The sequence below is a fragment of the Gossypium raimondii genome, chromosome 5, assembly GCF_025698545.1.
Source record: "Gossypium raimondii isolate GPD5lz chromosome 5, ASM2569854v1, whole genome shotgun sequence".
NCBI classification, from domain to species: Eukaryota; Viridiplantae; Streptophyta; class Magnoliopsida; order Malvales; family Malvaceae; genus Gossypium; species Gossypium raimondii.
The window spans coordinates 25,709,332-25,723,535 of record NC_068569.1 but is presented as its reverse complement, the minus strand read 5'-3'; the positions used below and the strand labels follow the sequence as shown (position 1 = coordinate 25,723,535).

General features: G+C 33.3%; 2 protein-coding genes and 1 pseudogene across 5 annotated transcripts; 2 read left to right on the top strand and 1 right to left on the bottom strand.

The window, feature by feature from the left end:
- Positions 1-661: 661 nt before the first annotated feature.
- LOC105770432 (phenylalanine N-monooxygenase-like) lies at positions 662-2,592 on the top strand (annotated as a pseudogene).
- A 1,066-nt stretch (positions 2,593-3,658) lies between these two features.
- LOC105770430 (uncharacterized) lies at positions 3,659-7,806 on the bottom strand. 2 transcript variants are annotated; one of them, XM_012591631.2, is made up of 7 exons: positions 7,551-7,806; positions 7,338-7,440; positions 5,924-7,027; positions 5,586-5,648; positions 5,271-5,491; positions 4,649-4,767; positions 3,659-4,096 (listed from the first exon to the last, which is right to left on the bottom strand). In XM_012591631.2, exons 1-7 carry the CDS (start codon positions 7,590-7,592, stop codon positions 3,985-3,987), a joined length of 1,764 nt encoding a protein of 587 aa, XP_012447085.1. In that variant the 5' UTR covers positions 7,593-7,806; the 3' UTR covers positions 3,659-3,984. The 2 variants fall into 2 exon arrangements, with proteins under 2 accessions (XP_012447085.1, XP_052486823.1); XM_052630863.1 differs by having other exon boundaries at positions 7,338-7,436; positions 7,551-7,805.
- A 2,109-nt stretch (positions 7,807-9,915) lies between these two features.
- Positions 9,916-12,764, top strand: LOC105770434 (probable microtubule-binding protein TANGLED). 3 transcript variants are annotated; one of them, XM_012591635.2, is made up of 7 exons: positions 9,917-10,320; positions 10,451-10,630; positions 11,011-11,068; positions 11,268-11,410; positions 11,502-11,560; positions 11,882-12,063; positions 12,177-12,764. In XM_012591635.2, the coding sequence occupies exons 4-7, from the start codon at positions 11,373-11,375 to the stop codon at positions 12,303-12,305; spliced, it is 408 nt and encodes a 135-aa protein (XP_012447089.1). In that variant the 5' UTR covers positions 9,917-10,320; positions 10,451-10,630; positions 11,011-11,068; positions 11,268-11,372; the 3' UTR covers positions 12,306-12,764. The 3 variants fall into 3 exon arrangements, with proteins under 3 accessions (XP_052486538.1, XP_012447089.1, XP_012447087.1); XM_052630578.1 differs by lacking the exon at positions 11,011-11,068 and having other exon boundaries at positions 9,916-10,320; XM_012591633.2 differs by having other exon boundaries at positions 9,917-10,630.
- Positions 12,765-14,204: the final 1,440 nt, after the last annotated feature.

Sequence of the window (14,204 nt, the reverse complement as noted above, 5' to 3'; positions counted from 1 at the left end):
CGTGTACTGTTTGTATATATTCGTAATGCCGTTGATTGAGTTGGTGTCACAAGTTAACTCATATATCAACTCATGACAATATCATAATAAACAATTGAAGGGCATTTAATATTCTTAACATTATGTGTTTACTTATTTAAAATTCCTATTACTCTCAATTTAAACTATTTTCTTAATTTCGTAAGTACATATATAATGTTATTATTAGTTTTAAACTTTAACGTTTCATTATTTATTATATGTTATGTTTTAAATATACACAAATATATGGTTTTTACACACATAAATAGATGATAAAATTTCTAGTACAAATAAAATAAGATAATATCAATCCAGGAATACAAACATATAAGTTCATTAAAAAATTTAATAGATATAACTTTACACCTATTTTTCATAAATGCAGCAAAGATCCAAAATTTGCGAGATGCAAAATCTAAGAAAAGCATATTAGTATCCAAAACATTAAATTATATACTAAAAACATCTCTCCACCAAGGATACGGAAAATCTTATGGTGTAATTGAAGTCGTAAGACGTGTAACATTTCGCTTACCTACGATTCATACCATCCTTTCTCGTATATATACATCCATACACTTGAGATACCCTCAAATATTTCAAACCAAGGAATCCTTTAACAGTCAAATTCCAGTTTGCAATGGACAATACTTCTTCAATCAATGTTTTGTTCCCCTCTCTTCCATGTGGTTTGCATGAATTTGCTGCCTCTTGTCTTGTTTTGGTTCAACCAACATTTCTAGTTTTGTGTCTCCTTGTTTCCCTTTTTGTTGTCAAAGCGAAGGGCAAAAGCAGAAAGAAACCTATTCTCCCTCCTGGGCCAACTCCTTGGCCAATCATTGGGAACATTCCCGAGATTTTATCTAAAAAAAATAAGCCAACATATCGATGGATTCATGGCTTCATGAAGGAACTCAACACTGATATTGCTTGCATCAGGCTTGCCAACACTCATGTCATTTCCGTCACTTCACCTGAGATTGCTCGAGAGTTCTTGAAGAAACATGATGCAGTTTTCGCATCGAGGCCTGTTACAATGGCAACCGAGTATTCTAGCCGAGGCTTCTTGACCATAGCTGTGGTTCCATGGGGAGATCAATGGAAGAAAATGAGAAAAGTGATGGCTTCTGAGATTATGACCGCAGCAAGACTTCGTTCGTTACTTGACAAAAGAACCGAAGAAGTTGATAATCTTGTTAGGTTCATATACAACCAATGCAAGAGCAATAGTGGCTCGTCAGCAGTTATAAATCTGAGACTTGCAGCGAGGCAATGCACTGGAAATGTTATCAGGAAGATGTTGTTCAACCGAAGATACTTTGGGGAAGGACGTAAAGATGGAGGCCCTGGATATGAAGAAGTAGAGTATATTGAATCAGTATTTACAGTGCTCCGTCACCTTTACAGTTTCATCTTATCAGATTATCTGCCCTGATTGAGACCCTTGGATTTGGAAGGTCATGGAAAGATTGTAAGTGAGGCCATGAAAGTTTTGAATGGATACAATGATCCTTTGATTGATAAGAGAGTAAAAGAGTGGAAAGATGGGAAGAGGAAAGAGCCTGAAGACCTGCTTGATGCCTTCATTTTAGCTAAGGATTCAGAGGGGAAACCAGCACTTTCAGTCGAAGAAATCAAAGCCCAATGCACTGTCAGATGATCTCCGAACACAAATGAACAAGTTTCTGCCATGTTTTTTAAACTGGGGTTCTCTTACTTTTAACATTTTGTAATGTGTTTGTTTGTTTATACATGCAGGAGATGATGTTCGCAACACTGGATAATCCATCGAATGCAGCGGAATGGGCAATGGCAGAGATGATAAACCAACCTGAAATCCTCCAGAAAGCAACGGAGGAAATAGAAAGAGTTGTTGGAAACCAGAGGTGAGTTCAAGAGTCCGATATTCCAAGACTCAACTACGTAAAATCTTGTGCAAGGAAAGCATTTCGGATTCACCCCATTTCACCCTTCAACTTGCCCCATGTCTCAAATGCCGATGCCATCGTTTCTGGCTACTTCATCCCCAAAGGCAGCCATGTTTTGCTTAGTCGGCTAGGCCTAGGCCGGAACCCCAAGGTTTGGGACGAGCCATTGGGGTTCAAACCTGAGCGACACTTGAAGGATGGGTGCATTGAAGAAGTTGATCTAACAGAGACAGAACTGAGGTTCATATCGTTTAGTACAGGGAGACGTGGGTGCATGGGGGTGGCTCTTGGAAGTGCAATGACAGTGATGGTGTTGGCAAGGCTGATTCAAGGATTTTCATGGGGGGTTCCATCAAATGAGGCTAACATCGATCTCTCCGTGTCGGAAAATGATCTTTTCATGGCGAAACCTTTGCATGCAATGGCTAAACCTCGCTTGCCTGGAGAGCAACTATATCCGCCCTACTAATTTTCAGTGATAAAATGCTTCTGTATGTAGGAAACGACTGATAGCATATGTTTAGATATGGCGTATCTATGATCTATAACTATAACTGAAAAGAAGGTTAAATTTTATTATGAGTCCCTGTACTTTACAAAAGTTGTGGACTTAGTCCTTGTATTTTAATTTGTTCATTTTTAATTCTTATATTTTCAATTTTAAAATTCCAGTTGATAACTGTTAAATTCATCAAGTTAAACTTTTACTATTTTCAGAATCTAATGCGTCAAACATACTCTCATGTGTAATGTCATGTTAGCTTGTTATTTTAACATATTAATACTCACTAAAAATTCAGTTAGTGAATCGTTGATTGTCACTTGCGTCAAGACCGACATTTCAAAATTTAAAAAGTATAAGGATTTAGAATGATCCAATTAGAGAATATGAACTAAATTTACAATCTGTATACATAGTAAAAATTAATAATTTTTGCAACAAATAAACAATTAATAACCGAATTTAACCCAACAAATTTAACTATTATTATTTGAGTCATGACTAAAATTTTAAATTTTAAAAATAAATAAACTAAAATTGATCAGTTCGAAAAACATAAAACCTAAAATTAATCAAATTAAGTTTAGGTATCCAAATTTCAAGAACGATGCGGCTACAGGTTTAATTTATACACCTATGACACCACCACAAAAGAGTGGTATGGTAAAATACATAGGAACTATTTACCTTGGCAACGTGAATGCGAAAGTATTGCTCCATTTCCACATAAAAAAGTTGTCCACATCCTTCGCAAACTTATCCCTTGAACTGCTTCAAATTAGACTTCAATTTTGTGCTTGGTTGTCACATTTAACCTATCATTACCACGACTTCTTCTCACGAAACAAGTTCCCCCATGAACTCTTCCATTTCTTTCCTCAAAGCATGATACTTTTGGGTTAGCATATCTATAATAACATTGAGAGCACCCTGCATCTCCCTTTTAAGCTCCTTTACCGTAGAGTTTAACTCTACATTATGTATGTAACTTAGACACTAAAAGGTGCTGGGGAATCTTAATTGTACTTACTCTGTCAAAAACCAAAAAATGTAAGCGTTTGTCAATGTACAAGAATTGATTGGTAGCAATTTTTAGTAAAATAATTAAAATGAACTTTCTACTAGTACAAGGACCTCTGGGTTGATATTACAAAGTTTTAACAATTTAACTTTCATTTTTTTGTACAAAATAAAAAACAAAACTATATAAAAGATGAAGGGCAAAGCCAAAGCCAATTATTGTTTGATGGGAGCGACATAAATTTACAAGTTTTAGAGGTCAGCTAAAAAGATAGTATTACAATAACTTCAATTGAAATTTTAAACAAAAATACAATTTTTTTTATTTAATGTAGATTCTTAAAGGATTTAATATTTAAAAGGAACTAAAGTTGTAAGTCTACCATTTAACCAACAGGCCAAGGCACTGCCTGCCCAGTTCTATTAGAAATTCACAACCCAGCAACGCTATATCAAACTAGTATGCAGTTAATGAACATTGATGTTACTAGGATAGCATTAAGAAAATTCAATCTAGGTTTGGAGTACATTCTCCTTCGACAACATGAAATCACACGTTGAATAAATGGAAGCAGCAGCTGCCATTACAGCCAATTCCCGGTCAAAGCTATCCCCGATCCCTGATCTGCACGAGAACATGACTATATCATAATATTGTTCATGAATCTCTGCTTTACAGCCAGTGCTGAATCTTCATTTTAGTTCTAGAAAAGTTCATATTCACCAGTCAACATAAAATGCAGGAACAAGCAGATGGATATCATTAGTTTTTAATTTCAGCTTTATTCTTGAGCTATATTATCTTTGCCACCAGGCCATATTTCTGTAGTAAGATGAATGAATCTTCAGCCTGCATCTGAACTTGCTTAATCTAATGCAATGTTCATCCTAAATAACATAGAAATGATATCTCAAAGGCAACAGTCAACATCAAGATTTCGAAGAATAAAAAGTACAAAACTGTTTTAAATCCTTAGCATAAAAGCAAAATTATAGACTCGGATGACGAATAAAGCAACAAAATACAATTTGATATTGGATGCCCAAATTCAACATTTTTAGTCACCATAATGAACTTATTTGTCAATGAGAAGTTCCAATGGATATTAAAGAAAATAAAAATAACAGAATATCCAACTATCTTAATAGCAAAATAAGATTAAAACTATACTCAAACCTGATGTTGTTTCCTGATACTGTTTGTTGTGGTAAATTGTAAAGTACATTCCAATGCATATGCTGCAAGCCCTGATGACAAAGCAATTGCATCCCGTTTATTTGGTTCAACCAAACTTCCTGGAATAAAAGTGGGAAAATAAGAAATATCAAGAAATACCCTTGTTTCTAAACATAAATATGCTACTTAAAATTGGGCCTATATATATATTCTACTTAAATAGAAGTAAACTGAGAAGAAAAAAATGAACTTGAAGAGGTAAAATTCAATCAAGTACTCTAGGCTTGACTAAAAGGTAGGATCACGTTATCCAACTTTCTTATTGGCAAGGAATTATTGGTAAAAAGAATACCAAGGTTTAAATTAGACAACAATGTAACAAGTGTTGAGTGCAGTAGTAAGGCACATTGCACTCTCAAGAAGAGAACTCATGTTCAAACCCTAGAGTTGACATTATTGGGAGGGGTAGCCTTGAACCCTGAAAGAATTATTCATGGACCGTAAAACGGACATGAATGATACCATGCTCAAACCAAGAAAAAAAAAGACAGCAATGCGTAAGTCCCTTCTCTTCCAAACTAACACTAGAGACAGTAAACATAACAAGCTTTTTGGAGCTTACTAGTTGTTTCTCTTCTTCAGAAAGAGCTTTATCCATCCGATCAAACATTGCACTCCATCTTGCTCTATGCATCTCAGCAGTAGCATCATGGGAAAATCCATCAGCAGCATTTCTTTTGACATTGGGATCACCCCCTTGGTTAGAGGAGAATTCTTTTGATATGAGAAAAGGTAGTTCTGTAGTAACTACAGCTCTTACTTTTTTCTTGCTACGTTGCAGTGCTGCCAATGCAGAGCATTGCACAACAAAAAGGGTACATAAGTACATGTCCCACTCTCTAAACGTCTAATAATGATTTGAGTGAAAGAAAAATACCAGAAAGACGCCCTTTAATATCTTGCTGAAGAAGTTCCAACCATTGAGATGCGACAGTTGCAGCTGAAAACAATGTCTCATTTTTATTAGTTTGGGAAGTCTTTCTCCATTACAATCGCAAGACCAAAAGCAGTGGGTTCCAGATAGTTCTTTTTTTTTTCGGGTAGAAACTACAAATATCTTAGGATATCTAAATCTTGCTTGGTCACCCTTTTTTTTTTCTTTTATGAACAAAGATGAATATGTTAAAGCATGAGCCCTCTTTGGGCATCACTCAACTAACATCTTTTACAAGGATGGTCTAAAATAAAGAATTAGCAACCAATACAAATTCTGACCTTTTACTGAAAGAGAAGTGGCACTGGTAATGTTTGCTGATTCCTCATTAGACAAAGAGCAAGCAGCACTTTCAAACGCCTTCGTTGATGATGACAACTTCAATGTGAGTGTATCATCCTCACCGATTGGGCCTAACATGCTTAAGTCACCATCTCTACTTATTTTTTCTATTATTGAGGAAATTGACTTATGCATTGGCACTGGATAACCTCTTGCTTTATTGCTTATAGATGTAACATTGGGAGGCTCACCGTCCATACTTCCCTGATCCTTATTGCCATCGTCATCTTTAGATCCACTCTGGACATGACTTGCCTGTTTGCTCCCGGGATGCAAATTTTCTAGTTTTTCAGACTTTACTAAGGCATCTATTAAGGAATGGACCTGTTTTCTATTTCTAACATGATTTACAATCCCAGGGTTTAATCCATTGAGCAGTCCACTTGGACCAGCAATTTTTGTGAACCTGTCAACCTGTTCTTTCTTTGCAAGTTCCATCTTCTTCTTGAGCGTATGATTCTTACTTTTCCTCCCACAATGCTTCGGCACTGATCTTCCACCATGAGAAGTTGACACTAAACCACTTTGCATAGATAAACCTCCATGAGAAGATGAAAGAAAACCATTTTGCTTCATCTCTTTCCAAACCCTCAATGAGTCTTTCTCCCCCACAAGACCAAGAGAACTTCCACAGTCAGAAACATCCCTTGTCTTCAAACTCTTGACATGTTTTTGATGAATTAATTCGTGGTTTATCGAGCTAGAAACATCTTCCACATTCAAACCCAAGCCAATTCCATTGGAGCTTACACAACGACTCTCTTGTGAACACAATTGGTCGAAGTTTTCTTCGCATTCCGGATTGATATCAGAGGATTCATTGATAGCAGTGCAAATCTCAGTGTTGAGATCAAGAGAAAGAGAGACAGGATGGACCACTGCCAACAACTTTTCCCCATTAGTTCTTTCAATTAGAGAACCATCAAAGTTGAAGTTTAATGGTACCTCAGTAACTTGAGATACCTCCACCTCTTCTCCACTTAACTGCAATTGGTGTCTAGATTCTCTTCTTTTTACAGATTTGGAATTTTGGGCATTGTTTTCTGTTGCATAAGCATAAATGAAAGGAAAAGGAAGGAAACATTCAAAAGCTTAAAGTTACATTTACAAGTATAAAATAGTGACAACCCCCCAAAAAAAAATTGCTTTCAATCTAGACTTCATTATGAACTTTGATTCCCAAACTCAACCGGGGGGACAAAAGGGGCATAAATGAGGCTGCCAACACAATAATCAGTTCTAATTTACTTGGCAAAAAAAAAAGTTGGAATGATTTAAGATTATTACTTTACCAATAATTCAAATGAACAACACACCCCTCCCCACCCAAATAAAAATAGCATTAAAGTTTACCTTCAGAGAAATTGACAGAATTAAGATCAGTCATTTTGGTTCTCTTAGGTGAAATTTCATGTCTTTCCTCCAAATCATCAATGCTCCTCTTTACCGGCACTAACTAAAAAAACATCCAAAAACCAAGAAAATGAACAACAACAACAACAACAACAACAAAATTGAAGAAAATAATTAAAAAGCTAAATTGGAATGAGATTAAGGTATGAATACCAAGCCATTAGAAAGCATGGAAGAATCAGCATGATCTTCCATTTCCTGGAAAACCCAAATTTGAAGAAGCTCTAGAAGTTTTGCTGAAAAGGGTATTTTGAGGATCTCTCCTCAAGTAGAAGGCTGGATTTGAAATTGCGGAAGAGACAGAAGCAAAGGAAGTAGCGGGCTTTTTTACATTTTTAAATTGGCAAAGGCTTTTGGTTTGCTTCAGGATTTTATGTATGCAAAAGAAATATAGCAACTTTTTGGTGGGATTTTTTTATTCAAATGCGAGCCAGGTTAGAAGTTAACTCCTTTGTTTCCCGCATTTTTCACACCATTATATCTTTTCCTGTTTTTTAGATTAAAAATATCATAAAATGATATTTAAATTAGGAAAAACTATAAAAATAGTCACTTATGTTTGAAATACTATGTTTTAGTCATTTACGTTATCATTTTATTACAAAGTGGTCACTCTACCGTTAAACTTTGTTATCTCCCTAGCGTGGTAGCCTAAATGGGTTTTAAATGCCAACTTGGATGTTCAATTGTTGGGATGAAAATAGGTTATTAATTAAATAAATTTAATTTGAACTGCCACGTAAGACATCCAAGTTGGCATTTAAAACATATTTACACTGCCACGTGGGATCGCCATTAGGGAGGTAACGGAGCTCAACAGTAGAGTGACCACTTCGTAACAAAACGATAACGTAAGTGGCTAAAACGTAACATTTCAAACATAAGTGACTAAAATGTAATCTGAGACAAATAAAACTGACTATCTTTATAGTTTACCCTTTAAATTATACTCATTTTTAAAAATGGATATCTAAATTATACTTCGTTGTTTAAAATTATATCTAAACTATATCACATTATCTAAATTACCGTTTCTTAGACAATCATTTTGTAACAAAATTTTTGTTGAAAAATCTAAAAAAAAAGAGTCAAATATTATTTTTAAATTTTTAAAAAATACACTTATAGATATATTATCTCTTTTCATCTTCACCCAATAATTTTGGTAACAGGAAATTCAAGAACATGTCAAAAAACTCATCCAAACCCAGCTTTTGACAACAAAACCCAAATTTTGATGAGCATTTTTTTTCTTTTTAATGTTTACTATATCCTAGAGGACATATATAGTACCTTTAACTCACTCGTGGAATCTAAAAATTCCATAAGATAATTTTTCTTTAATTAAATTAAAACTTTAAGAAAACATTTGAAACATATCAGTGAAATTTTTAAACTCACAAGTTTTAAGTGATAATAAGTGTCCTATAAAATATAATAAAATGTTTAATATATATATAAGAAAAGAGGCACATAACAATTTTTAGTTTTTTTTTTGTAGAATTGAATATTTACGTTGTTTGTGTACAAAATATTAACTCTAAAATTTTCTCTTTTTTTTTACATTATCTCACTCACACAATTCTTTCTTCTCTTTTAATGCACTTTTTAACTTATAGAATTTTTTTGCAATCCTATTTCCATTTTCTTTCTACTTAACCTGTTTTATGTATTTGGATTTTATACTTTATTTGGGGTCATTTTATTATTGAAGTTCACCTAATATTAATTATTTTATACAAAGTATATAGAAAAGAACAAAGGAAGTTATTTTGAAGAAAAATAATATATAGATTTTGAATTAGGGTGAGAAAGGAATTAAAGTTGAGATTTAAAAGGAGTCATTGAAATATGAGTTTAGATGAGCTTTTTAACGAGTTCTTGAATTTTCCATCACTGGAGTTATTGATGAAGAACAAAAGAAATAAATATGTTTATAAGTTTGTTTTGTTAAAAAAAGCTCAAGGAAAAAATAGTTAACCCTTTCTAGATTTTTTAATTAAAATTGTCACTTGTCACAAAATAATTGGTTAAGAATTTTTTGATGGCGGGATAATTTGAGTACGGAGTATAATTTAGATACCATTTTAGATAAGAAATATAACTTAGCGTCACTTGTGATAAAGATAAATTTACATATAAATTTGGGAAAATGAGTATAATTTAAGTATATTTTATTGTTTAAGCAATAATTTGTTGAAGTTGATAAATGAACTTAAAAGGGTTATTATACATTATATATCCCAAAGGTAGTTAGTTTACTTCAACTTAGAAAAACTTTTACCGAAATATTTAAGAATTTATCAATATTTTTAAGGCTTACCAATATATATTAGAAATATTGGTAGTAAAAGATCAATTTTAATAAAGTCTTAAAAATATTGATAAATTCTTACAATATGTTTGGTTGGAGGAATAAGAATGCATTCCCCCAATTCCGTGGCCCATGCCTATTCCATTCTTTGGTTTGCTGTAATGAGTTATTACAGCCCTATTCCAAACGGGTTTATTCAAGGCAAAAGTGCCGTTTACAATTCGGTGGTCTGGGTTGGGAATATCTATTCAACGAATAGGTGGGTGAAAAATTTCCTCTGATTACCCTTTCTTTCTCACATCTGAAGCTTTCCTATTTCTCATTCTTCTTCCCATTTCCTCTGAGAGCAATACGTTAGCAATTTGGCACTGACCCTCGCCTGTGGTAGTCTAAATCCCAGCACCTTCCCACCGGAAACAGTCGAGTTATGGTGGCAACTGCTTCACTGGTGAGAGCCAGCCAACACTGGGTCTTTGTCTCCATCTCCTACCTGTCTTAGAAATAGAAAGGAGAAAAAAAAATGGCGAAGAAAGCTTCAAAGTCGAAAAATGATCGTTCATCTTCAACCTACGTTACTTCCGCTAAGAACCCATCAACAGCCTCCAATCAGTATTTCTCTCTTACCCTTTTGCTTTATAGTATTTTTTGCAGAATAAATTATGGCTTTCTTAGTTTGTTTTGCTTGTAAGGAATTTTTGGGGTTAACAATAGACACTTTTGCTTGAAAAAAAATTGTTAGTCAAACGGCGTTAAGGGTAAAATGAAGTGAGAACATGAAGAAGACAGCTGAAGAGAGTGTTGTTAGCGAGAGAGAAAAGAGACCCAAGTCGAAGTCAAGACTCAAATCGAAGCTGAAGAAGAAAACAAAAATCGAAGATAAAATGCCTAAGAAACCCTCCACTGCTTTCTTTTACTTCTTGTGAGTATTGCTTATGAATCATTTTTTGTTCATAGTATTGGTTAACATTTTGTTGATTATAACATTCCCCTGCCTGGAAATTTCATGCTTTTATTCGTGTGCCCTTGTCGTGTAAGAGCTAAAATCTATCTACTTATTTCTTGACTGTCTTTTTTACGCAAAATTTTGAGTTGGTTTTTTAGGCTTGCAAATGGATTGTGTTTCCTTGCCTGTAATGGAGCAAATGTATATGCAATATATATATGTATGTGTCTGTGTGTTCTGGAAAGTGAGCTTTGGTTCTTAAATCAAAGGATTTTGCCTGCTAGTTTTGTTGCAGAAATTGAATGTCCTGTGAGAGACATTAAACTAACAGATTTTTTCATTTTCTTATACTCAAGGGAGGATTTTCGTAAGGAATTTCAATAGCAGAATCTGGACATCAAGTCAATGCGCGATGTATGTTATGGTTTAAAAACACAAAATCTTATTTTAGAAAATGAATCTCTGTGTATTTAACGTATATGTTAACAAATCCTCCCCCATATTGTAAATTTGGGCACTTCATTTTCTAATCAAATCATGAGAAAAAAAAAGTGTTTTTTTTTTTTGTACTTATGGGGTTTTTGCTTTTTTAATTATTATTGGGATTTTGAAGGTGGAGAAATGTATGGCAAGATTGCAAGAGTTGTAGTTAACGGTTGCAAGAGGGTCTAAGGTTATATCAGGGGTGAGTTTAAGTCCAAGAAGTACTAGGGGTTATATGAGGACTAGTCTCAAATGCAAGCAAGAGTCCTTGAGGTAAGATCAAATTTTGGTTTGTCTTCAACTGTGCCAAAAGGTTCAATCTTTTTGTTTTGCTTAACTAAATTAGGTGGTTTTCAATTTGAAGGATAAAGAACTCTACTCCAAGGAAATCACCAGTTGGGAAGTTTCCATCCACTGCAGGAGGTATATCCCTCTTATTTTCTTTATATTTTTAAATTTTGTGGCCTAGTTTCCCTCTCTTGAGCATTGTTTCTTGAATTTATCATTCATTTTGAATTTCCTATATAAATATCCACTACAAGGTAACTTTTAGAATGCCATATTTGTCTACCTCTTGTACTCTCTTACACTTGAGTGTGGTTAGATACATGTATACCCTAAACCCAATTAGACTAGCTTTCCTTTATAAGATAATTTTTGATGAAATGATCTTTTTCAAAGTTCAACTTCGTTGAGCAAGCTAAGATGGCAAATAATTGGATTTATCCAACCTTTTTGATGCAGGTGAATGTAGGAGAATATCATTACCAACAATGTTAGTAGGGGAAACAGTGGGTGAAATACTTCAAGCAAATCAATTTGCAAGACAGATCCTAGCTGTTGTTGATAACAAAACCAAGAATACTTCTAAGGATCCTAAAACTCCATTGACTGAACACAGGAAGCAAAGATATCAATTTTTAAAGGTAATTGCATGAACCAATTGAGTTAAAACTCAAAATTTTCCATTGTTTTTTTTCTGGTCGTGCCATGATCTATTCCCTGTTCTGCTAAAATATACTGTTCCTGGTGCTTCTAGTCTCTGATGGAAAAGGATGATTCGAAATGCGGGCAGAATGCGGTGGTGGAGAGGAAAACCGTATTAGTCCCGAAAAGTGAGACCATAGTTCATGCAATTGTTACAAATGTTAAAACATTTGACTACTAATTAAGCAATGGTGATATGAAGCCAATAAAAGAAGGTTTGAATGGTTTGAAAACAACTCGGAAGCAGCGATCCAAAAGACGCAAGTGAAAAACGAGACTGTAGAGACTTGAGAGACAAAAGTGTTTGTATATGAGGTAAAATTGGACTAGGTGGAGTGTGTTATATATATGTATATGGGACTGAGTGAATTTTGATAGGTATTAGCACTCGGGTCTCTAAAAGCCAACATGGTTAGTGTAACATCATCACCCAGTTTTATAGGGACAAGATTTTGGATATTATCACAAACGTTTTAAGGCCTATTAACTTATGGCGTAAATTTTAAGCACAATCCCTATATTATTGTATAACCATAGATACAGCCCTCAATCTTTACCATTTTGGTTAATTTAGCCTGTAACATTTCCCTTTTATTTCTTCTTCAATTCTATTAAGATTCTACCAGAAAACAATTTCACATTTTTTCTTTTTTAATCTTATTAGGTTAATATTTTACTATACCTCTATAGAACACTTGTCAATCTTTTGACTTTATTTGTGGAGTCTAAAAGTGTATCATTTAATTGTTTAAAGCACCATTTTCCAAATCTAATAAAATTCATCAAATTTATTTATTAAATTTTCTTCATATAACAAAATTGAAGAAAAAAAATGTGAGATTCCTCCTCAGAATTTAAGAGAAAAAGGACGAAAATTAAACCTATAATTTGCCCCAGATGAAATAAAGAGTTTGACGAATTCGTGGTGAAATCAGGTTTAGTAAGAGGGAATGGTTTAAATGCCAAAAAATTTGAAATCAATTTGGATTATTGTTATAATTGGTACGGTTTTGATGTTGAAGAAGAGGATGAGTTCAATGTTTCAAATTTTATTAATAAGAAATTAAAGTAGATTATATATTATTTTTATAGTATTATATATTATGTTTTTTAATTCATATAATAATTATATTAAGAATTTTATTAAATTATATATTTTTATTAAATTATTTTAATAATAATCTTATTAAAATTTAATAATAATAACAATAATCATCTACCTAAAAAAATTTGTTAAGGGTATTTTAGTCATTTTAGTTTTTTTTCTTTATACTATTACAACATCATTCCATTCAACCAAACACAAGAATATTATTACAGCTCTATTTCATTCCATTCAACCAAACAATTGAATTACTTATTACAGCTCTATCCATTATAGTTCTATTCAATTACATCTTTATTCCATTACAGCGAACCAAACGTGCCCTTAGATGTTTTGGAACTCACCCTAGAATTTCCCTTCATTTTATGGTATAACATTTAAATAATTGAAAGTACAACCAATGAGGCTTTGGAATTTGAGTACCTAGATTTAAGATTTATCATTAGCAATTGTATGCACGGGTTTTCGAGTCCCACTATGTATAGTTGTCGTGTGTATGTTGGCTTTAGTCTAAATTGTACATGTTCTTATTTTGGACAATTCGTGTTGTAATTGTTTAATACTTGTGGTTAGGAGAGTTCAAACGATTAACCAAACCGAACTTTTTAATCTTTTAACCGAATTGAATTTTTTCAAAAAAAATTAATTGAATCGAATCATTTCTGTTAATTTGGTTGGTTAACCGAAATTTATATGTTTTTGTTTTTTTGGTTAAAATAAGTATAAAACATATAAAAATAAATTGATAATGTTCATTTAACCGAATTATCCGAATTAAAACTACATATAATTTGTATTATTAATTATTAAATTTCGGTTAATTGCCCAACTTCGAACTGAATTAATCGATAACCGAACTTCTAAAAAATCATTAACTGACCTCCGCCCGAATTAGATTAGTTAATGGACCGATTAGATCGGTTCGATCGGTTAAGTCAGTTTTAACCAAAATTTAAACACCCCTAATTGTGATTT

Coding starts and splice junctions, on each gene's coding strand:
- LOC105770430 (XM_012591631.2), bottom strand. CDS start 7,592: ATGGAAGATCATGCTGATTCTTCCATGCTTTCTAATGGCTTG. Junction 5,649..5,923: donor CACTTCTCTTTCAGTAAAAG/GTCAGAATTTGT, acceptor CATTGTTTTCAG/CTGCAACTGTCGCATCTCAA. Junction 5,492..5,585: donor TATTAAAGGGCGTCTTTCTG/GTATTTTTCTTT, acceptor CTGCATTGGCAG/CACTGCAACGTAGCAAGAAA.
- LOC105770434 (XM_052630578.1), top strand. CDS start 11,373: ATGAGGACTAGTCTCAAATGCAAGCAAGAGTCCTTGAG. Junction 11,561..11,881: donor GTTTCCATCCACTGCAGGAG/GTATATCCCTCT, acceptor TTTTTGATGCAG/GTGAATGTAGGAGAATATCA. Junction 12,064..12,176: donor AAAGATATCAATTTTTAAAG/GTAATTGCATGA, acceptor TGGTGCTTCTAG/TCTCTGATGGAAAAGGATGA.